At 41.1% G+C, this 16,595-nt stretch overlaps 1 protein-coding gene across 2 annotated transcripts in view; it reads right to left on the reverse strand.

The window, feature by feature from the left end:
* ITPR3 (inositol 1,4,5-trisphosphate receptor type 3) overlaps positions 1 to 16,595 on the reverse strand; it is a 192,032-nt gene that overhangs the window by 95,705 nt on the left and 79,732 nt on the right. For both annotated transcript variants that reach the window (XM_063453125.1, XM_063453123.1), the window contains exons 17-28: positions 8,980 to 9,099; positions 8,230 to 8,412; positions 5,674 to 5,925; positions 5,285 to 5,423; positions 4,634 to 4,784; positions 3,688 to 3,887; positions 3,321 to 3,450; positions 2,723 to 2,780; positions 2,405 to 2,570; positions 1,986 to 2,150; positions 1,788 to 1,862; positions 1,428 to 1,553 (exon numbers count right to left, since the gene is read on the reverse strand). In XM_063453125.1, coding sequence (XP_063309195.1) covers positions 1,428 to 1,553; positions 1,788 to 1,862; positions 1,986 to 2,150; positions 2,405 to 2,570; positions 2,723 to 2,780; positions 3,321 to 3,450; positions 3,688 to 3,887; positions 4,634 to 4,784; positions 5,285 to 5,423; positions 5,674 to 5,925; positions 8,230 to 8,412; positions 8,980 to 9,099 — 1,765 coding nt within the window. The remainder of the gene's footprint in view (positions 1 to 1,427; positions 1,554 to 1,787; positions 1,863 to 1,985; positions 2,151 to 2,404; positions 2,571 to 2,722; positions 2,781 to 3,320; positions 3,451 to 3,687; positions 3,888 to 4,633; positions 4,785 to 5,284; positions 5,424 to 5,673; positions 5,926 to 8,229; positions 8,413 to 8,979; positions 9,100 to 16,595) is intronic.

The following is a 16,595-nucleotide window of genomic DNA, read 5'->3' on the forward strand; positions in this document are numbered from 1 at the left end:
GGAAATGCCCCATTTATAATATGCAGGCAATCTATAGACCCAAAGCCCAGAGGTGTTTATTAGGAAAAAAGTCCCTTTTTAACATATGACAATATATCAGTCTTCATGGACACTTAAGAATTGTTTTATCAATAACCCGAGACTTGAAATTAATTTCAAAGTCAGCAATGACTGTTTAATGTGATTTTAACTTCTTCTGAGTGAAAGTTTAGCTTACCTGAGAAATCTTTAATTCTACAACATAGAAACATAGAATGTGACGGCAGATAAGTACCATTCGACCCATCTAGTCTGCCCAATATTTCAAAATACTTTTAATTAGTCCCTGGCCTTATCTTAAGTCTAGGATAGCCTTATGCCTATCCCATGCATGCTTAAACCCTCACTGTGTTAACCTCTACCACTTCCGCTGGAAAGCTATTCCATGCATCCACTACCCTCTCAGTAAAGTAATACTTCCTGATATTATTTTTAAACATTTGACCCTCTAATTTAATACTATGTCCTCTTGTTGTGGTAGTTCTCCTTCTTTTAAATATAGTCTCCTCCTTTACTGTGTTGATTCCCTTTATGTATTTAAATGTTTCTATTATATCCCCCCTGTCTAGTCTTTAGTCCAAGCTATACATGTTAAGTTCCAGTACTGTGTACAATACTCCAAGTAAGGTCTCACCAGTGCTCTGTACAATGGCGTTAGCACTCTCTTTCTACTGCTAATACCTCTCCCCATACAACCAAGCATTCTGCTAGCATTTCCATCTGCTCTATTACATTGTCTTCCTACCTTTAAGTCATCTGAAATAATTAGATGTTGAGGTTAGTAGGGTATCAAATATTCTGTACTCTGCCCTTGGGTTTTTACATCCAAGGTGCATTATCTTGCACTTACCCACATTAAATGTCAGTTGCCACAGCTCTGACCATTTTTCTAATTTTTCTAAATCATTTTCCATTTGACTTATCTCTCCGGAAACATCAACCCTGTTGCAAATTTTAGTATCATCAGCAAAAAGACATACCTTACCATCAAGACCTTCTGCAATATCACTAATACAAATATTAAAGAGAATGGATCCAAGTACAGATCCCTGAGGTACCCCACTGGTAACTAGATCTTGCTTCGAATATACTCTGTTGACTACAACCCTCTGTTGCCTGTCATTTAACCACTGCCTAACCCATTCAACATCCAAACTTAAAGATTGGAGTTATTGATGAGCCTCCTATGTGGAACAGTGTCCAAAGCCTAACTGAAATCTAGGTAAGCAATGTCTACTGCACCACCCCGATCTATTATTTTAGTTACACAATCAAAAAAATCAATTAGATTAGTTTGGCATGATCTCCCTGAAGTAAACCCATATTGTCTCTGATCTTGAAATCCATGTGAATTTAGATGTTCAACAATCCTAAATCGTTGACCTTACCTTTTCATATGGGATTTGGAGTAGATCCAGCATAACTTTGTGAGCATCTAAATTTTTTAATAGCCGCTGCTGCTTCTTGCGAACCTGCTCTCCAACACCACACATCTTGTTAAGTCTCTCCAAGATCTAAACAAAGGTATGACAAAATAAATTACTCAATGGCTAAAGTTCAAAATAAGCAAACTCAATATACTTCAATATATACAAATGTATACATCTTATTTGGCATTTACACATATTAGTATATATAATGTAGCCACTTTTAATATTGGCTCAATTGTAAAAATCCTTAATCTGGGCACAAGATGATAACCCAGACGTACGGACCTTGTCTACGTATAGAGATTAATAAAACCTCACCCCTTTCACTATTTGGTAATTCTCACTGCTCTTCTCAGTATCTGGTTTTCCAGACCCTTCCTCATTCTCCACGTGCTGAAAGAGAAAAAGAAAGAGCGAATTATATTTTCAGCTAAATATGTGAAAAAAGCAACAGTTATCATAACATTTTATACCAAATTGGAAAACGGAGGTACCCTAAATTAAAATTTCTTTTACCTCTTTTTTCTCCTTTTTGTTCCCATCTGCTGTGCTGCTACTACCGGAGCTCACTTTCTTGTCCACCCAAAGCTCTGATTTCTCCACCATAGTTCTTAGTCTGTCAAGCTCAGACTTAATGACCTTGTAATTGTCAACATCTTGAGTAGAGATAAGCAGTTGAACCTGAAGGGAGGCAAGTGCTAAAGTTCATAATTTGTTAAAAAAAAGAGGTACATTAATGAACCGGCCCCAATTTAAATTTTTTTTATCCTTAATCTCAGAAACTGATTCCTTGTTTTCATTGTTTATTCATCAATCCTTTAGTCTTCACAATGTTGTCTATATTATTTTTTAAACTCCCTGAAAATCTCTTTTCCCTCTCACCTAATTTGCTCTTTTCATTATCCCATTTTGCTATTCCATAATATATGTAATACCTGTTTAAAGGTGTGTAAGACCTCCTGTCTCTGGCTGAAGTGTTTAAAAAGAAGCTGTAAAGAGCCGGAGATGAGAGCTGGGTAGTCATTCATTGTCAGATGAATAAGAACTCGCAGAAACATCCGTCCTCCTTCATCGTCCACTTCAAGCATGCTTGTATTCTTCCTGCATGGGAACATAACAAAATCATTCTTCGAAGGTCCATAGATCTGGATTCACTGCTCCATATTCTTACAAACAAGGTACTCACAATGACCTAACCAGGAACTTAAAAAAGTCCCTGGCTTTGATGAAGAAAACTGACCTAACACACTTACCCTACACCAAACATAGCTTCTGCCTGTTCCCCTATGCGCTCTAGGTTTAAGGTAGCATCTGCAACATGAGTAAAACAAAATATATGAACTATACAGTACATTTTCAGTTACATGACCAACAGCGTTAAATAAAATAAGTGTTAATATGAATTAAAAGGATACCAAAACAACAAACAACAAACAAACAATTAAAAGTACCAAAACAACTTTAGCATAATGAAGCAATTTTAGTATATCAACCATGCCCCTGCAGTCATACTACTGAAGTATCTGCTCTTTAGCAGTTCAATCACTGTTTATGCAGCCCCAGTCACAACACTCCTGACTGTGACACCCACATTAAAAGAAACGGTTGCATTTTCAATCAGATATTATTATTATTTTATTATTTACATAGCGCCAGCAAATTCTGTAGCGCTGTACAAAGGGTGGACTAACAGACATTTAATTGTAACCAGACAACTCGACGTACAGGAACAGAGAGGTGGAGGGCCCTGTTCAATGAGCTTACATTCTAGAGGGATCACGATGTATAAATATTTGTTATGTGCACGAACAGGTTACATTATATTAAAGTTCTAGAATGCAAAGTCCTTACTTGTTGAATCAAATGCTGGAGCTGTTCCATCTGCCGCACTGTCCTGCATGGGAAACACTTCTACAAATTCTTTTTTGAAGACAGAGAGAAGATATGATATCCTGTAGTCCAATCTCACATTTAGGATAAACTGTAAATGCACACAAACGGTTAATTAGTAGGAGGCAATGTGAATTTCAAAAAAATATTCAAATATTCAAAATGACTAAAAACACTTAATTTATAGATTTCCACACAACTATGCAGATTTACTTATAAGAAATCATTAACAAATACATTCCAAGCAATACAGTTAGCACTGGCCGCTAATTCTGCTATAGCACTTACAGTAGCCCTACTTCTTTCTGCTATAAGGTGCTTTCCCTACCTGTAGGATTTCCAGTATCTTTAGCTTTGTTTCCATTACAGTAATATTCTCTGTATCTGCATTCTTTCTTTTAACTGGAGCTTCCTGACTGGTTTCAGAGTTTAGAGTCTGGTTGGGGCTGAACACCGATTGCTTGCGATTAAGCACCATTGTAGACATCATATGACCTACTCCTTGAATGGATCTCCTGACATTTTTTCCTAAAATAGCAGTGAAATAATATGAATAGGTATGACAAAAATGAACTTTATCACCAGAGCCTAGATAAATTTACACAAAGCAAAGTCAGCTTCAGCAAAAGTGTAATTGGTTGATGAGTGCAGAAAAATATCTACTTTTGACATAAACTGTGCCCCAAACATGATGTATGTAGAATTTCTGCATTCAAGTACTAGTAAATAGTTTGTCAAATTCAGTACAAATCCCAAGTGATTTAATCTTGTATTCCGATTTTCTCATGCCAAAAACAAACTGCTAAAAAAAGAGGCGTCCTTTTGAAAAGTTTATGACAACATTTAAAAAAAATACCTATTCAACACTGACCTCAGAGGTACGGACAGAATATAGACGTTACAGAACATTTCAAGATTAGACAAATCTTATTACATCCCAATAAAATTTTCATGAAGTAATGGGAAACATTTTACATGAATATCTGAACACGAATTTTACATGTATATCGTTAACAGGTTGTTTAAAAATCTACAAACTACTATGCAAAAATAAGTAGAAGAGAAACAATAGAAAGAAAAGGCAATGAGAAGAAACAAAGGTAACATTACATAGCAAATGCTACAGTCAACTAGTCATTGCCTACATCAGATACATCAGGTATCTCACACATTAAGAAAAGATCTAGAGGTATGGCGGTAGGTATTATGTATCTAGCTAGTAATGCAACATCTTATAACAACATGGTCCATGAATGTGTTTTCCATTTGGATACCTGTTCCATCCTCATTGTACATGGCTTGTAGCAGCATGGCCTGTGGGTTCTGAACACAATCTATAATCCCAAGCAGAGTCCGTGTAAGCCGTAGAAGTTCACTGAAGCTATAGAATCCAAAGTAAATTAGATGCCGTGCTAGACTCACCACCTGCAAGAAAGCAATAATTTACAATGTAGGTAATCATACAGGGTTTAACTCACTAAAGTGAGAATTGTCTGGAATTCAAAGTAAATTTATAATTTAAGGCCAAATAAACTGAACTTGAAAACATTCTCAAAGTCAGCTATGTTTCCAGTTCTGGCAACTCTAAAATTTACTTTTAATTCTAGTCAGTCTTCAGTTTAGTGAATAAACCTGACCATGTTTTTTCATTATATATAAATAATGTTTTCATTTGATCTCCAAAGAGACCTACATAATTTTATAATAAGCTTGGAATTGGCCAGAGAATTTAAATTTGTAAGTCAAAATAGCCAATCTAGAATAAAAAAAAAAGCAAATATAGCATATATTTTTTAAATCACATATTTTGCCAAAGCTTTGACAATCCCTGGGCAATTCCAGGGATTGTCAAAGTGAATAACTATACACGTATTTCTTACTATGGAATGGGGAATCAGATTAAATATAGCGTGTCTTATCCCTACTTCAAATGTTAACTTGTTCTTCTCTTCGTTAGCGAACGGCATGGAGTCACTGACAACATTGTTTAGATAATCTTCCACAAATTCCATGGTGCTAGAGAACTTATTCTTCTTATCATCCCTCGAGTCATTCGAGTCATAACTAGAGGAAAGGAGATGGAGATATTGGAGATCATTCTCCTGCATAGATGAAGATATGATTTTTTGAAGTTGCAGGAGTTTAATTACTGACACTCTGACAAAGTGAAGAAGCATATCACAATTCCATTAGTACACATTGCATGCTGTTTTCTAACTCAACTGAAGAAGAAGCTTATAACAATGACGTATGCTATAATTTCAACATCTAGTTGTAGAAAAAAATAAGTGCATGATTATTTATGACTCCTTACTCTTTGATAGTGATGGCTGTGGGAATTTCAGTCCACAAACGGGCAAACTTGACTGGAGTAACTAGTTCTTGCGGGTCCCTGTCAACATGGACGTGCAACATGAGGTGACAGAAAGAAGCTCTGATGTCAAATGGCAACATCTCATCAGCCATGCAGAGGAAGATGAGATCAATACCCAACTGCTTTGATATCTCATGTATAGCAAGGTACTGACGGTCCAAACACATTCGGGCAAAAAGCTTTAGCTGGTACCTGAATTGGAAAATAATCAAAACATTTAATTTACATACATAACAAAGAAATATAAATAGTATTTTTAAATGGTAGGGAATTAGGACTTAAGTGAAAAAGATTAAGGCTTTAAGGAAAATTACAGAAAAGCATAGGTAAATTAAATAAATGAGTCAGATGGCAGAGAAATGAGAACATTTTGAGGGTGAAAGTAAAGCAAAATGGAATGGTAAGCAAAATACATCCTAAATTCAGTCATGATCACAAGTTAAAGGGACACTTAGGACCACTAAAGCACTTGAAGGGACTCTATCGGCACCCAGTTGACTTCAGCTCATTGAAGTGGTCTGGGTGCAGTGACACTATCCCCTTAACCCTACAATTGTAATTATTGCAGTTTTTGAGAAACTGCAATAATTCCATTGCAGGGTTAAGACTTCCTATAATGGTTTCAAATTATTATTATGTTATTATTTATATAGCGCCAACAAATTCCACATTGCTTTACAATGGGTGGACAAACAGACATGTAGTTGTAACCAGACAAGTTGGACACACAGGAACAGAGCTTAAATGCTAGAGGGAGTGGGGTAAAGTGACACAAAAGGTATTAGACTAATGACAGTTGCAAGAGAGGAATCAGTCGGGAGTTTAATTGATACGCTTTTATGAAGAAGTGGGTTTTTTGAAAGAGTGGTGACTGGGTAAGCATCTAACAGAGGAGGGAAGTGAGTTCCACAGGAACGGTGCAGCCCTCGACAAGACTTAAAGGCGAGCATCAGAGGTGGGAGTACGGACAAAATATAGACGTAAGTCTTCAGCAGAGCGTAAGGGCCTAGACGGGACATACTTATGTATTAGGGAGGATAGATAGGTGGGAGCAACATTATGTAGAGATTTGAAAGTACGAACCAGAATTTTAAATTGAGCCCTATATCTTACAGGAAGCCAATGTAGGGACTGACAGGAGGGTGAGGCATGGGAGGTTCGGGCAGACAGGAAAATGAGCCTCGCCGCCGCATTCATTATGGACTGTAACAGCGCAAGTTGGGAGCATGTAAGACCACTGAGAAGCGGATTACAGTAGTCAAGGTGAGAAAGGACCATGGAATGGACCAGCACCTTAGTCGCATCTGGCGATAAGTAGGGTCAGATGCGTGCAATGTTTTTGAGATGGAAACAACAGGATTTGGCGATAGGTCGGAGTCAAAGAGAACACCAAGGCAGCGAGCCTGCATAGTGGAGCTGATGGTAGCACCGTTGACTTGGAGGGAGACACAGGAGTAGCAACACTTGAGGGAGGAAAGACCAGAATTTCAGTTTTGGTCAAGTTGAGTTTAAGGAAGTAGGCAGCCATCCAGTTAGAAATAGTAGAGAGGCACTAGTCAAGAGGGACGTGGAGAGATCAGGAGAGGACAGGTAGATTTGCGTGTCATCCGCATAGAAATGATATTGGAAGCCAAAGGGCTAAAATGAGTTTACCATGGGAGATAGTATAGATAGAGAACAGTAGGGGACCAAGGACTGAACCTTGGGGGACACCAACAGAGAGGAGTTGGGGAGAAGAAGCAGAGCCAGAGAAAGAAACACTGAAAGAGCGCTGGGAGAGGTAGGAGTAGCACCAGGAGAGCGCAAGGAGGATGAGAAGAAGCTGTTGATGATCAAAGCCACAGACAGGTCAAGGAGGATAGAGGAGTGACCAAATAAAACATCCATGCTTTCCTTTGAGAAGGGCCAAATGTGTTCACTGCAATAGCGCCACTGTCAGGTTATGTCAGAGGGGGCGGAGCACCAATCCAGTTCTGATGGACATCGGCGCTGGAATCAGGTAAGTACAGTCAGGTTTTATTAACCCTTACAGTGCGGGGGTGGAAGAAGCTACAGTGCTAGGTTTGTCTGGAGTGTTTCTTTAAGCTAGCTGAAGTGCTATATGTCTTAAAAGTGTGTCCTCTTGCTTCATTTTACAAAAAGTGCAAATTTTAATAGAAATCCTATCAGTTCATCAGTAGAGCTAAACTCAAGAGGCAGGCAATTGCCCAGAGCACCTGTCTTGAAAAGTCATTGAGTTGCTTGGGAAGTCTGTAATTGGACAGCCATGGAACGTCTGGACTGGGGAAGAAGGGGAGGACTTGCAAAGTTTGCAGACAAGATATCTGCGGCTTTTGCAAGCTGTTAGATATAAACCCAATTTTATTTTTAAAAAACTGCTTATTTAAATGCACAAATATCGTAATTGAGTGTATATTTACTAAATAGTGTAGTAATTTTTTTTTTATTTGGACATTGCTAGTTCCCTAAAACATGGAATACATGTGCATTATTTACCTGTAGTAGGTAAGTACATTCTCATCATGAGCATTCCCAGCCCGCGCTTCCTGAGATAACTGTCGTATGCTCTTTTCATGGGAGTCGTTATTTTTATCTGTCCATGTCAGCCACACTTCTTCCTCAGAGAATTCCAAACCCATATATTCTGGGGACTGAGACATCTCTTTCACTGGCCTTAACCTGTGGATAAATAGTCAATTTAACTTTTCTACACTTACACTTACACTTACAGAAATTAAATCTGGTCATCAACATTCACTAAAGCTCAGTAACACTCTTCAAGGCTCCAATATGTGTGCAGTATGTTCATTTTCTGTTCTAATTAAACAGCTGTACGTAACATAACATTTAGCTGCACTAAGACTTCTGAATAAGTAATAATAATAATAATAATATATGTTTAACTTAAATAAATAAGCACATTATCCTATTTGCACAATAGTTCTATGGCTCTGCTCAAACAAAAAGAGTTTAGCGAATTAGGCTAATTTAACCCCTTAAGGACACATGACATGTGTGACATGTCATGATTCCCTTTTATTCCAGAAGTGTGGTCCTTAAGGGGTTAAGATGGTACACATTTCTGTAGAAAGCTAAACAACCTTATAGCTGGGATAAACACTGCCACTGAAAACTACAGGAGGCCTAGTGATGAACTGAATTACAATTTATACATCCTACAAGGAAAAAACAATTAAGTTACTGTAAACAAGAAGATAGCTGCAAAACACAGAACAGTATACTTACTCTGTCTTTATTAAAATATCGCTGTTCTTGGGATCCAAGACGCATTTACATATAAGCTCCTGAGTTACTGGAATGGCAATGTGGTTGGATACACAGAGATCCGAAAGATAGTCCAGGAACCTACAGAATGGAGACACATCTCAGTTTGGTGCATAATGTCTCAAACCCATGGAATATAACATTATGTACACACAGATCATGTTATAGAGAGACCCTTAAAGGAACACTATAGTCACCTAAATTACTTTAGCTAAATAAAGCAGTTTTAGTGTATAGATCATTCCCCTGCAACTTCACTGCTCAGTTCACTGTCATTTAGGAATTAAATCACTTTGTTTCTGTTTATGCAGCCCTAGCCACACCTCCCCTGGCTATGATTGACAGAGCCTGCATGAAAAAAAAAACTGGTTTCACTTTCAAACAGATGTAGTTTACCTTAAATAATTGTATCTCAATCTCTAAATTGAACTTTAATCACATACAGGAGGCTCTTGCAGGGTCTAGTAAGCTATTAACATAGCAGGGGATAAGAAAATCTTAATTAAACAGAACTTGCAATAAAGAAAGCCTAAATAGGGCTCTCTTTACAGGAAGTGTTTATGGAAGGCTGTGCAAGTCACATGCAGGGAGGTGTGACTAGGGTTCATAAACAAAGGGATTTAACTCCTAAATGGCAGAGGATTGAGCAGTGAGGCTGCAGGGGCATGTTCTATACATCAAAACTGCTTCATTAAGCTAAAGTTGTTCCGGTGACTATAGTGTCCCTTTAAGACCATTTACAGGAAACAAGTAGGTTCAGCGTGACACTCAATCTATTAAGCCTTTCTTCATATATATTAGAAGCTAAAAGTGTCATTCAAAGCACAATCACAACATTTTATAACTGCAAAGATGATGGTACATAGCACACTTGGAGCCCACTCTCAGCTCTAAAGTAGCTTTGAACTTAAGCAATTTGCACAAATCACCACATTTAAGCCTACTCATCAGAGTTGTAAATAAAGTGTGCTCTCTCTACACCAGAACAGGGCCACACTGGGAATCACACATGCATAAACCAAAACTCTGCCATGAGCTGCACATGGCCCAGATCATTAAACAGATACTTTATTTCAATTACTTGTTTTGTATTATTTTTAATGCATCATCTTAAATTAGAAGGTAATTGTTTCCCAAAAGCTACCATTTAACAGTGGCACCAAGTGCTATGATTTGCTAAAGGGGTATATACATAAAAAACACACACACTTCCAATATCCAATATAAGAATTTTTATTACTTCAGAAGTAATTAGCTATGGAGAACTATATGCACTATAGGAGGATGACATCCCTCACTATTTGTTTAATAGATTGTTAAGAGTGTAAGCTCATCTGAGCGTCTTCACTAACCTTTTTCCCTTTAACATTTGTAATAGATTGACTTATTTACTTATTAATATGTTGGGACTATATAAATGCCAGTAGAAATAATAATACTAATACGTCTTTTATTGTTACAATCCCACTACATGTAACACTCAGAATATAATATGGTAGCTCTACTTGATGGTTACATGGTAACTCTACTTGATATTTAGCTCTCATAACTGTATTTCATGGCTGTCAATCTCACTCATCAGGTAGCAATGGATTTAAATTAACAAGAGTAAGGAATAATATATTTTAATTGGTACATACTGAACCTCAGATTAACTTTGCTCAGAATGTCAAAAGACATGCTTATCACTCAAAGAAAACTTGGGGTGGATGTGCATAAACATGGTCTTTGAGAGAATTGGTAGGAAATGCACATAACCAGAATTTTTTTTTATATTACATGATATGTTTTACCACTAAGAATTCACGCTCAAGTTAGATGACACAGAAAGGCAATTAATTTTCATTTTCCCAAGGTAATAATGAAAATATTGATTTGAAGGGGCTCCTTAAGCAACATAACCACTACATCATGAGATGGTAAATATGCCAGTGTCTCCCAATTCTATGTCAAACTGTTTTCAAGTGGTTAAAGACAAACTAAGGGTGTAAGTGCCCAGGCATATTGCCATTACAGAAGGCTGTTCTGTAATCACAATGTTAATTGTTTCCATCTTTAAAGTGACATGCTATAAATATGTGGAAGGGTAACTTTTGCCACGTCACTGGTGCCCAAAGAACCCCTGGGTGTTGTACGCCTCTACTATTATTTTGTTCTGAATTTACTTATTCTGTTCTGAATTTACTTAGTTCAAGAAGAAGAAAAAAATCCTCTTATATGCTTACTTAATAGCTAATCGCATGATCAACCTGCTCTTTGCTGAAAGCTACAGATAAATCTAACTTTCTAGTTTTGATTCTGTATAAGTCTTTTAACAAGTCAGTGTTAAAATGTGTGCATCTAAAATAAAAGTGGGTCAAGGACCACAAAATAAAGCAATTACAATGGAAACCCATAAAATCAGGAGTAATATCCCAATGGATCCGATGATGAAGGGAGCTGTGAAAAAGTGTTGATAATAGAAAAGGGGGACAAAGTCCTAGCAGGCTTCCTATTGTTTACAGTAATGTAGCCAAATTACATTTTCATAGTCCTGTTATGAAGTATGAAAGTGATAAAGTGATCTAAATGCAATCAACTGGTAAATGAAACAGCAACCAAGAAAGTGTAATAGTTTGAAGTCTGGAATGGATTATGAACTTAAAAAATATACAAGTTTGATTAGGAAATAAGTGATGTAAACACAAATGTAATTAATTCAGCAACGTATTAAATATCAAGTATGTGAAAGGACTAAGAAACCATGTGACATTACAAAATTTGACAAACACGCTAATATATCTCAAAACTGTTCTTTACACAGCATAACTATCCCAGTTTGGGACCCTTTATTTGAAAGCATTATTCACTATAGGTGTTGCTAAAGAGGGCACTTTGGGGGCTGAAGCCCCAGATGAAAAGCTATTGGTGATCTTTACAGTTGGTTTAGAGGGCTGTTTTGTTTTTAATTTTACATTAGACATTTGCTTCTGAAAGCAGTCACCTATTATAAAAAGAAAGATCAATAGTATAGTGCTTCATTAGGGCCCAGTAGATGACTGTTGGGAAGGAGCGCTAGGGAACAAAGCTTTGCTGCACACCCCTCTCTTAGTTAGGCAGGGTGATCACATTGAATATCTGGTTGTGCAGCATGTGTTTCTTTTCAGCTATGCTTTCATTAAGATCCCTGAGAGGATCAGCAACATGCTGTTCATGGGTAGACAGCAGTAGGAAATATACCATAGAGCTGCAGAGATATAACATGACACCTCGAAAATCTGTTAGTGTAAATGTCATTAAAATTTCCTTTGGGATCAAGCCCCAAGTATTTTTGGAACATTGCCGTTCACCTGTTATTCACTAAACTCCAAAATTGAAATCTAATTTGTAAGTTCTAGGCTGAAATAGACAAGCTATGACTATAGCTGACATGGGGAATTCTTCCAGTTCAGCCATTTTGACTTAAAGCGGCACTGTCATGCCGAATCCCGTTTTTTTTTTAACCCCCCTCCCGCCTCCACTACATCCAATTGCCCCCCTAGTCACCCCCAAATGCCCCTAAGCCCCCCAGATTACCTATTTTTAAATCTGTATCTTCTGCCCCGATCTTTATTCAGGGCGCCGCCATCTTTGTGTGGGTAGGTGAAGTCCCTATGGGACACGTCATCTACCCACACTACACAGACTGTGAGATTCCCGCACATGCCCAGTGAAACACCTGGACATGCGAACGGGAATTTCACCTATTCATTCATTCATCAGACAGACGAATGAATGAATAGAAAAAATCAGACGAACAAACTAACACTGAGTATCAGTGTTCGTTTGTTCGATCAGTTTATTACAAGGAGGGAGCTACCGACGTGCAGCTCCCTCCTTGTAATATGTAAAGACAGAAGCGGTGGGGAGCTGTGCTCCCCACCACTTCATAAGCCCCCCAGGTCCCCCCCTCACTCTATGGGGGTCAATATGACCCCCATAATAGCACAAGGGAGATTAAAATCTCCCCAATGCCCCTACTCGCTATACCGCGAGTAGGGGCATGTCCACTAAACAGTGAGCAGCCTGTGGCTGCTCACTGTAAAAACATAAATGGTAATAAGGGGGGGGGGGACCTACTGTCCTCCCCCCTGGCCCCCACCCCTGCGCGGTGGGTGGGGGCACTAATAAAATAATAAGGGGGGGACCTACTGTCCTCCCCCCCGACCCCCACCCCTGCGCGGTGGGTGGGGGCCCTAATAAAACAATAAGGGGGGGGGGACCTACTGTCCTCCCCCCGGCCCCCACTCCTGCGCGGTGGGTGGGGGCCCTAATAAAACAATAAGGGGGGGGGGACCTACTGTCCTCCCCCCCCCCTGGCCCCCACCCCTGCGCGGTGGGTGGGGGCCCTAATAAAACAATAAGGGGGGGGACCTACTGTCCTCCCCCCCTGGCCCCCACCCCTGCGCGGTGGGTGGGGGCCCTAGTAAAATAATAAGGGGGGGGACCTACTGTCCTCCCCCCCTGGCCCCCACCCCTGCGCTGTGGGTGGGGGCCCTAATAAAATAATAAGGGGGGGGACCTACTGTCCTCCCCCCCTGGCCCCCACCCCTGCGCTGTGGGTGGGGGCCCTAATAAAATAATAGGGGGGGGGGACCTACTGTCCTCCCCCCCTGGCCCCCACCCCTGCGCGGTGGGTGGGGGCCCTAATAAAACAATAAGGGGGGGACCTACTGTCCTCCCCCCTGGCCCCCACCCCTGAGCGGTGGGTGGGGGCCCTAAATGAACCCCCCCCCCCCATCAAGGTGACTAGGGGTCCCAAGCCCCTAGTCACCCCCCCCACCCCAAAACATTCTAACCCCTACCTACCCCCCTCACCCTAAAAATAGTGAGGGGGGAATAAAATAACTAACCTGTAAAAAAAATAATTAAACTTACCATTTGACGTCTTCTTTTTTCTAAATTCTTCTTTCTTCAGCCCCCAAAAAGGCCAAATAAAAATCCATCATACCCGTCGCACTTGAAAAAAAAAAAAAAAAAAAACGAGCGCAAAAAAAAAAATTAATCCATGTTCACCCATGGAGGGCACGCCGCGTACTGAGCTCCGCAGGGCGGGTCAAGGCTTATATAGCCTTGCCCCGCCCTGCAATTAGGCTTAGAACACACTGATTGGTTGGTTTAAGCCAATCAGAGTGCTCTGTGTCATTTTACAAGCGTGGGAAAATTCCAAAGAACTTTCCCACGCTTGTAAAATGACACAGAGCACTGTGATAGGATGGTTTTCAAGCCATCCAATCACAGTGCTCTGTGTAATTTTACAAGCTTGGGAAAGTTCTTTGGAATTTTCCCACGCTTGTAAAATGACACAGAGCACTGTGATTGGATGGCTTGAAATCCATCCTATCACAGTGCTCTGTGTCATTTTACAAGCGTGGGAAAGTTCTTTGGAATTTTCCCACGCTTGTAAAATGACACAGAGCACTGTGATTGGATGGCTTGAAAACCATCCAATCACAGTGATCTGTCATTTTACACAGCGTGGGAAAGTTCTTTTGAATTTTCCCACGCTGTGTAAAATGACACAGAGCACTCTGATTGGCTTAAACCAACCAATCAGTGTGTTCTAAGCCTAATTGCAGGGCGGGGCAAGGCTATATAAGCCTTGATCCGCCCTGCGGAGCTCAGTACGCGGCGTGCCCTCCATGGGTGAACATGGATTAATTTTTTTTTGCGCTCGTTTTTTTTTGTTTTTTTTTTTAAAGTGCAACGGGTATGATGGATTTTTATTTGGCTTTTTTGGGGGCTGAAGAAAGAAGAATTTAGAAAAAAGAAGACGTCAAATGGTAAGTTTAATTTTTTGTTTTACAGGTTAGTTATTTTATTCCCCCCTCACTATTTTTAGGGTGAGGGGGGTAGGTAGGGGATAGAATGTTTTGGGTGGGGGGGGTGACTAGGGGCTTGGGACCCCTAGTCACCTTGATGGGGGGGGGGTTCATTTAGGGCCCCCACCCACCGCTCAGGGGTGGGGGCCAGGGGGGGGAGGACAGTAGGTCCCCCCCCTTATTATTTTATTAAGGCCCCCACCCACAGCGCAGGGGTGGGGGCCAGGGGGGGAGGACAGTAGGTCCCCCCCCTATTATTTTATTAGGGCCCCCACCCACAGCGCAGGGGTGGGGGCCAGGGGGGAGGACAGTAGGTCCCCCCCCTTATTATTTTACTAGGGCCCCCACCCACCGCGCAGGGGTGGGGGCCAGGGGGGGAGGACAGTAGGTCCCCCCCCTTATTATTTTATTAGGGCCCCCACCCACAGCGCAGGGGTGGGGGCCAGGGGGGGAGGACAGTAGGTCCCCCCCCCTATTATTTTATTAGGGCCCCCACCCACAGCGCAGGGGTGGGGGCCAGGGGGGGAGGACAGTAGGTCCCCCCCCTTATTATTTTACTAGGGCCCCCACCCACCGCGCAGGGGTGGGGGCCAGGGGGGGAGGACAGTAGGTCCCCCCCCCCTTATTATTTTATTAGGGCCCCCACCCACAGCGCAGGGGTGGGGGCCAGGGGGGGAGGACAGTAGGTCCCCCCCTTATTATTTTATTAGGGCCCCCACCCACAGCGCAGGGGTGGGGGCCAGGGGGGGAGGACAGTAGGTCCCCCCCCCCTTCTTATTATTTTATTAGGGCCCCCACCCACAGCGCAGGGGTGGGGGCCAGGGGGGGAGGACAGTAGGTCCCCCCCCCCTTATTATTTTATTAGGGCCCCCACCCACCGCGCAGGGGTGGGGGCCAGGGGGGAGGACAGTAGGTCCCCCCCCATCTTTAACCCCCGCGCAGGGGGGGAAGGGGGTTATTAGGTGTTTTTTTTTACAGTGAGCAGCCACAGGCTGCTCACTGCTTACTAGACATGCCCCTACTCGCGGTATAGCGAGTAGGGGCATATTATTTACTAATACTAAGTAATCTTTACTTAGTATTAGTACATTTGGCTTCAAGACCAATTCAGGTCTTTCAGCCTTTTAGTAGATAGCTCCCTGATACCGTGGGAATTAGGGAGTTATCTACTAAGCGGCTGCAAGATGCAGCCGCGGCAATGAATAGGATCGGAGTTTCATTCATTAGAATGAAATTCCGATACGAACAAAGTACCGAATTGCATCCTAACACCAATGGAGAAACTCTTCTCATTCTGTTAGGATGCAATTCGGCAGTTTTGCCGGCGTTCTGTCTAAGTGACAGGACCTTCGGCAATACTGACAGGAAGCATTGTGGGAACTGGGAGGAAAGCTAGGGATCATGGGAAAATTGCTCTGACCAGCGGAAATGAAGCACACTTTGCTCCTCCGCTGGTCAGAGCTGGTCAAGCGGAGGAATCCTCCATAAGACAGAGTCCCTACTTTGTCTTATGATTTTAAAGAAAACTAAAGAAGAATGGAAGAAAAGAAGAACAGATCCCGAGAGAGGGGGAGAAGAGGAAGAGATTAAGGAAAGGTAAGTTCGGCATGACAGTGCCGCTTTAAAATGTGAAATTCTCTGTGAAATAATTTAGATTTTTATTTAACAAGTTACACTTTGAATAGCAAAGCTTGTCTATTTCTCCACTGTCTTACTTTTTTGGATGGAAGAGGACAT

The sequence above is a fragment of the Pelobates fuscus genome, chromosome 1 (genome assembly GCF_036172605.1).
Source record: "Pelobates fuscus isolate aPelFus1 chromosome 1, aPelFus1.pri, whole genome shotgun sequence".
Taxonomy (NCBI): Eukaryota; Metazoa; Chordata; class Amphibia; order Anura; family Pelobatidae; genus Pelobates; species Pelobates fuscus.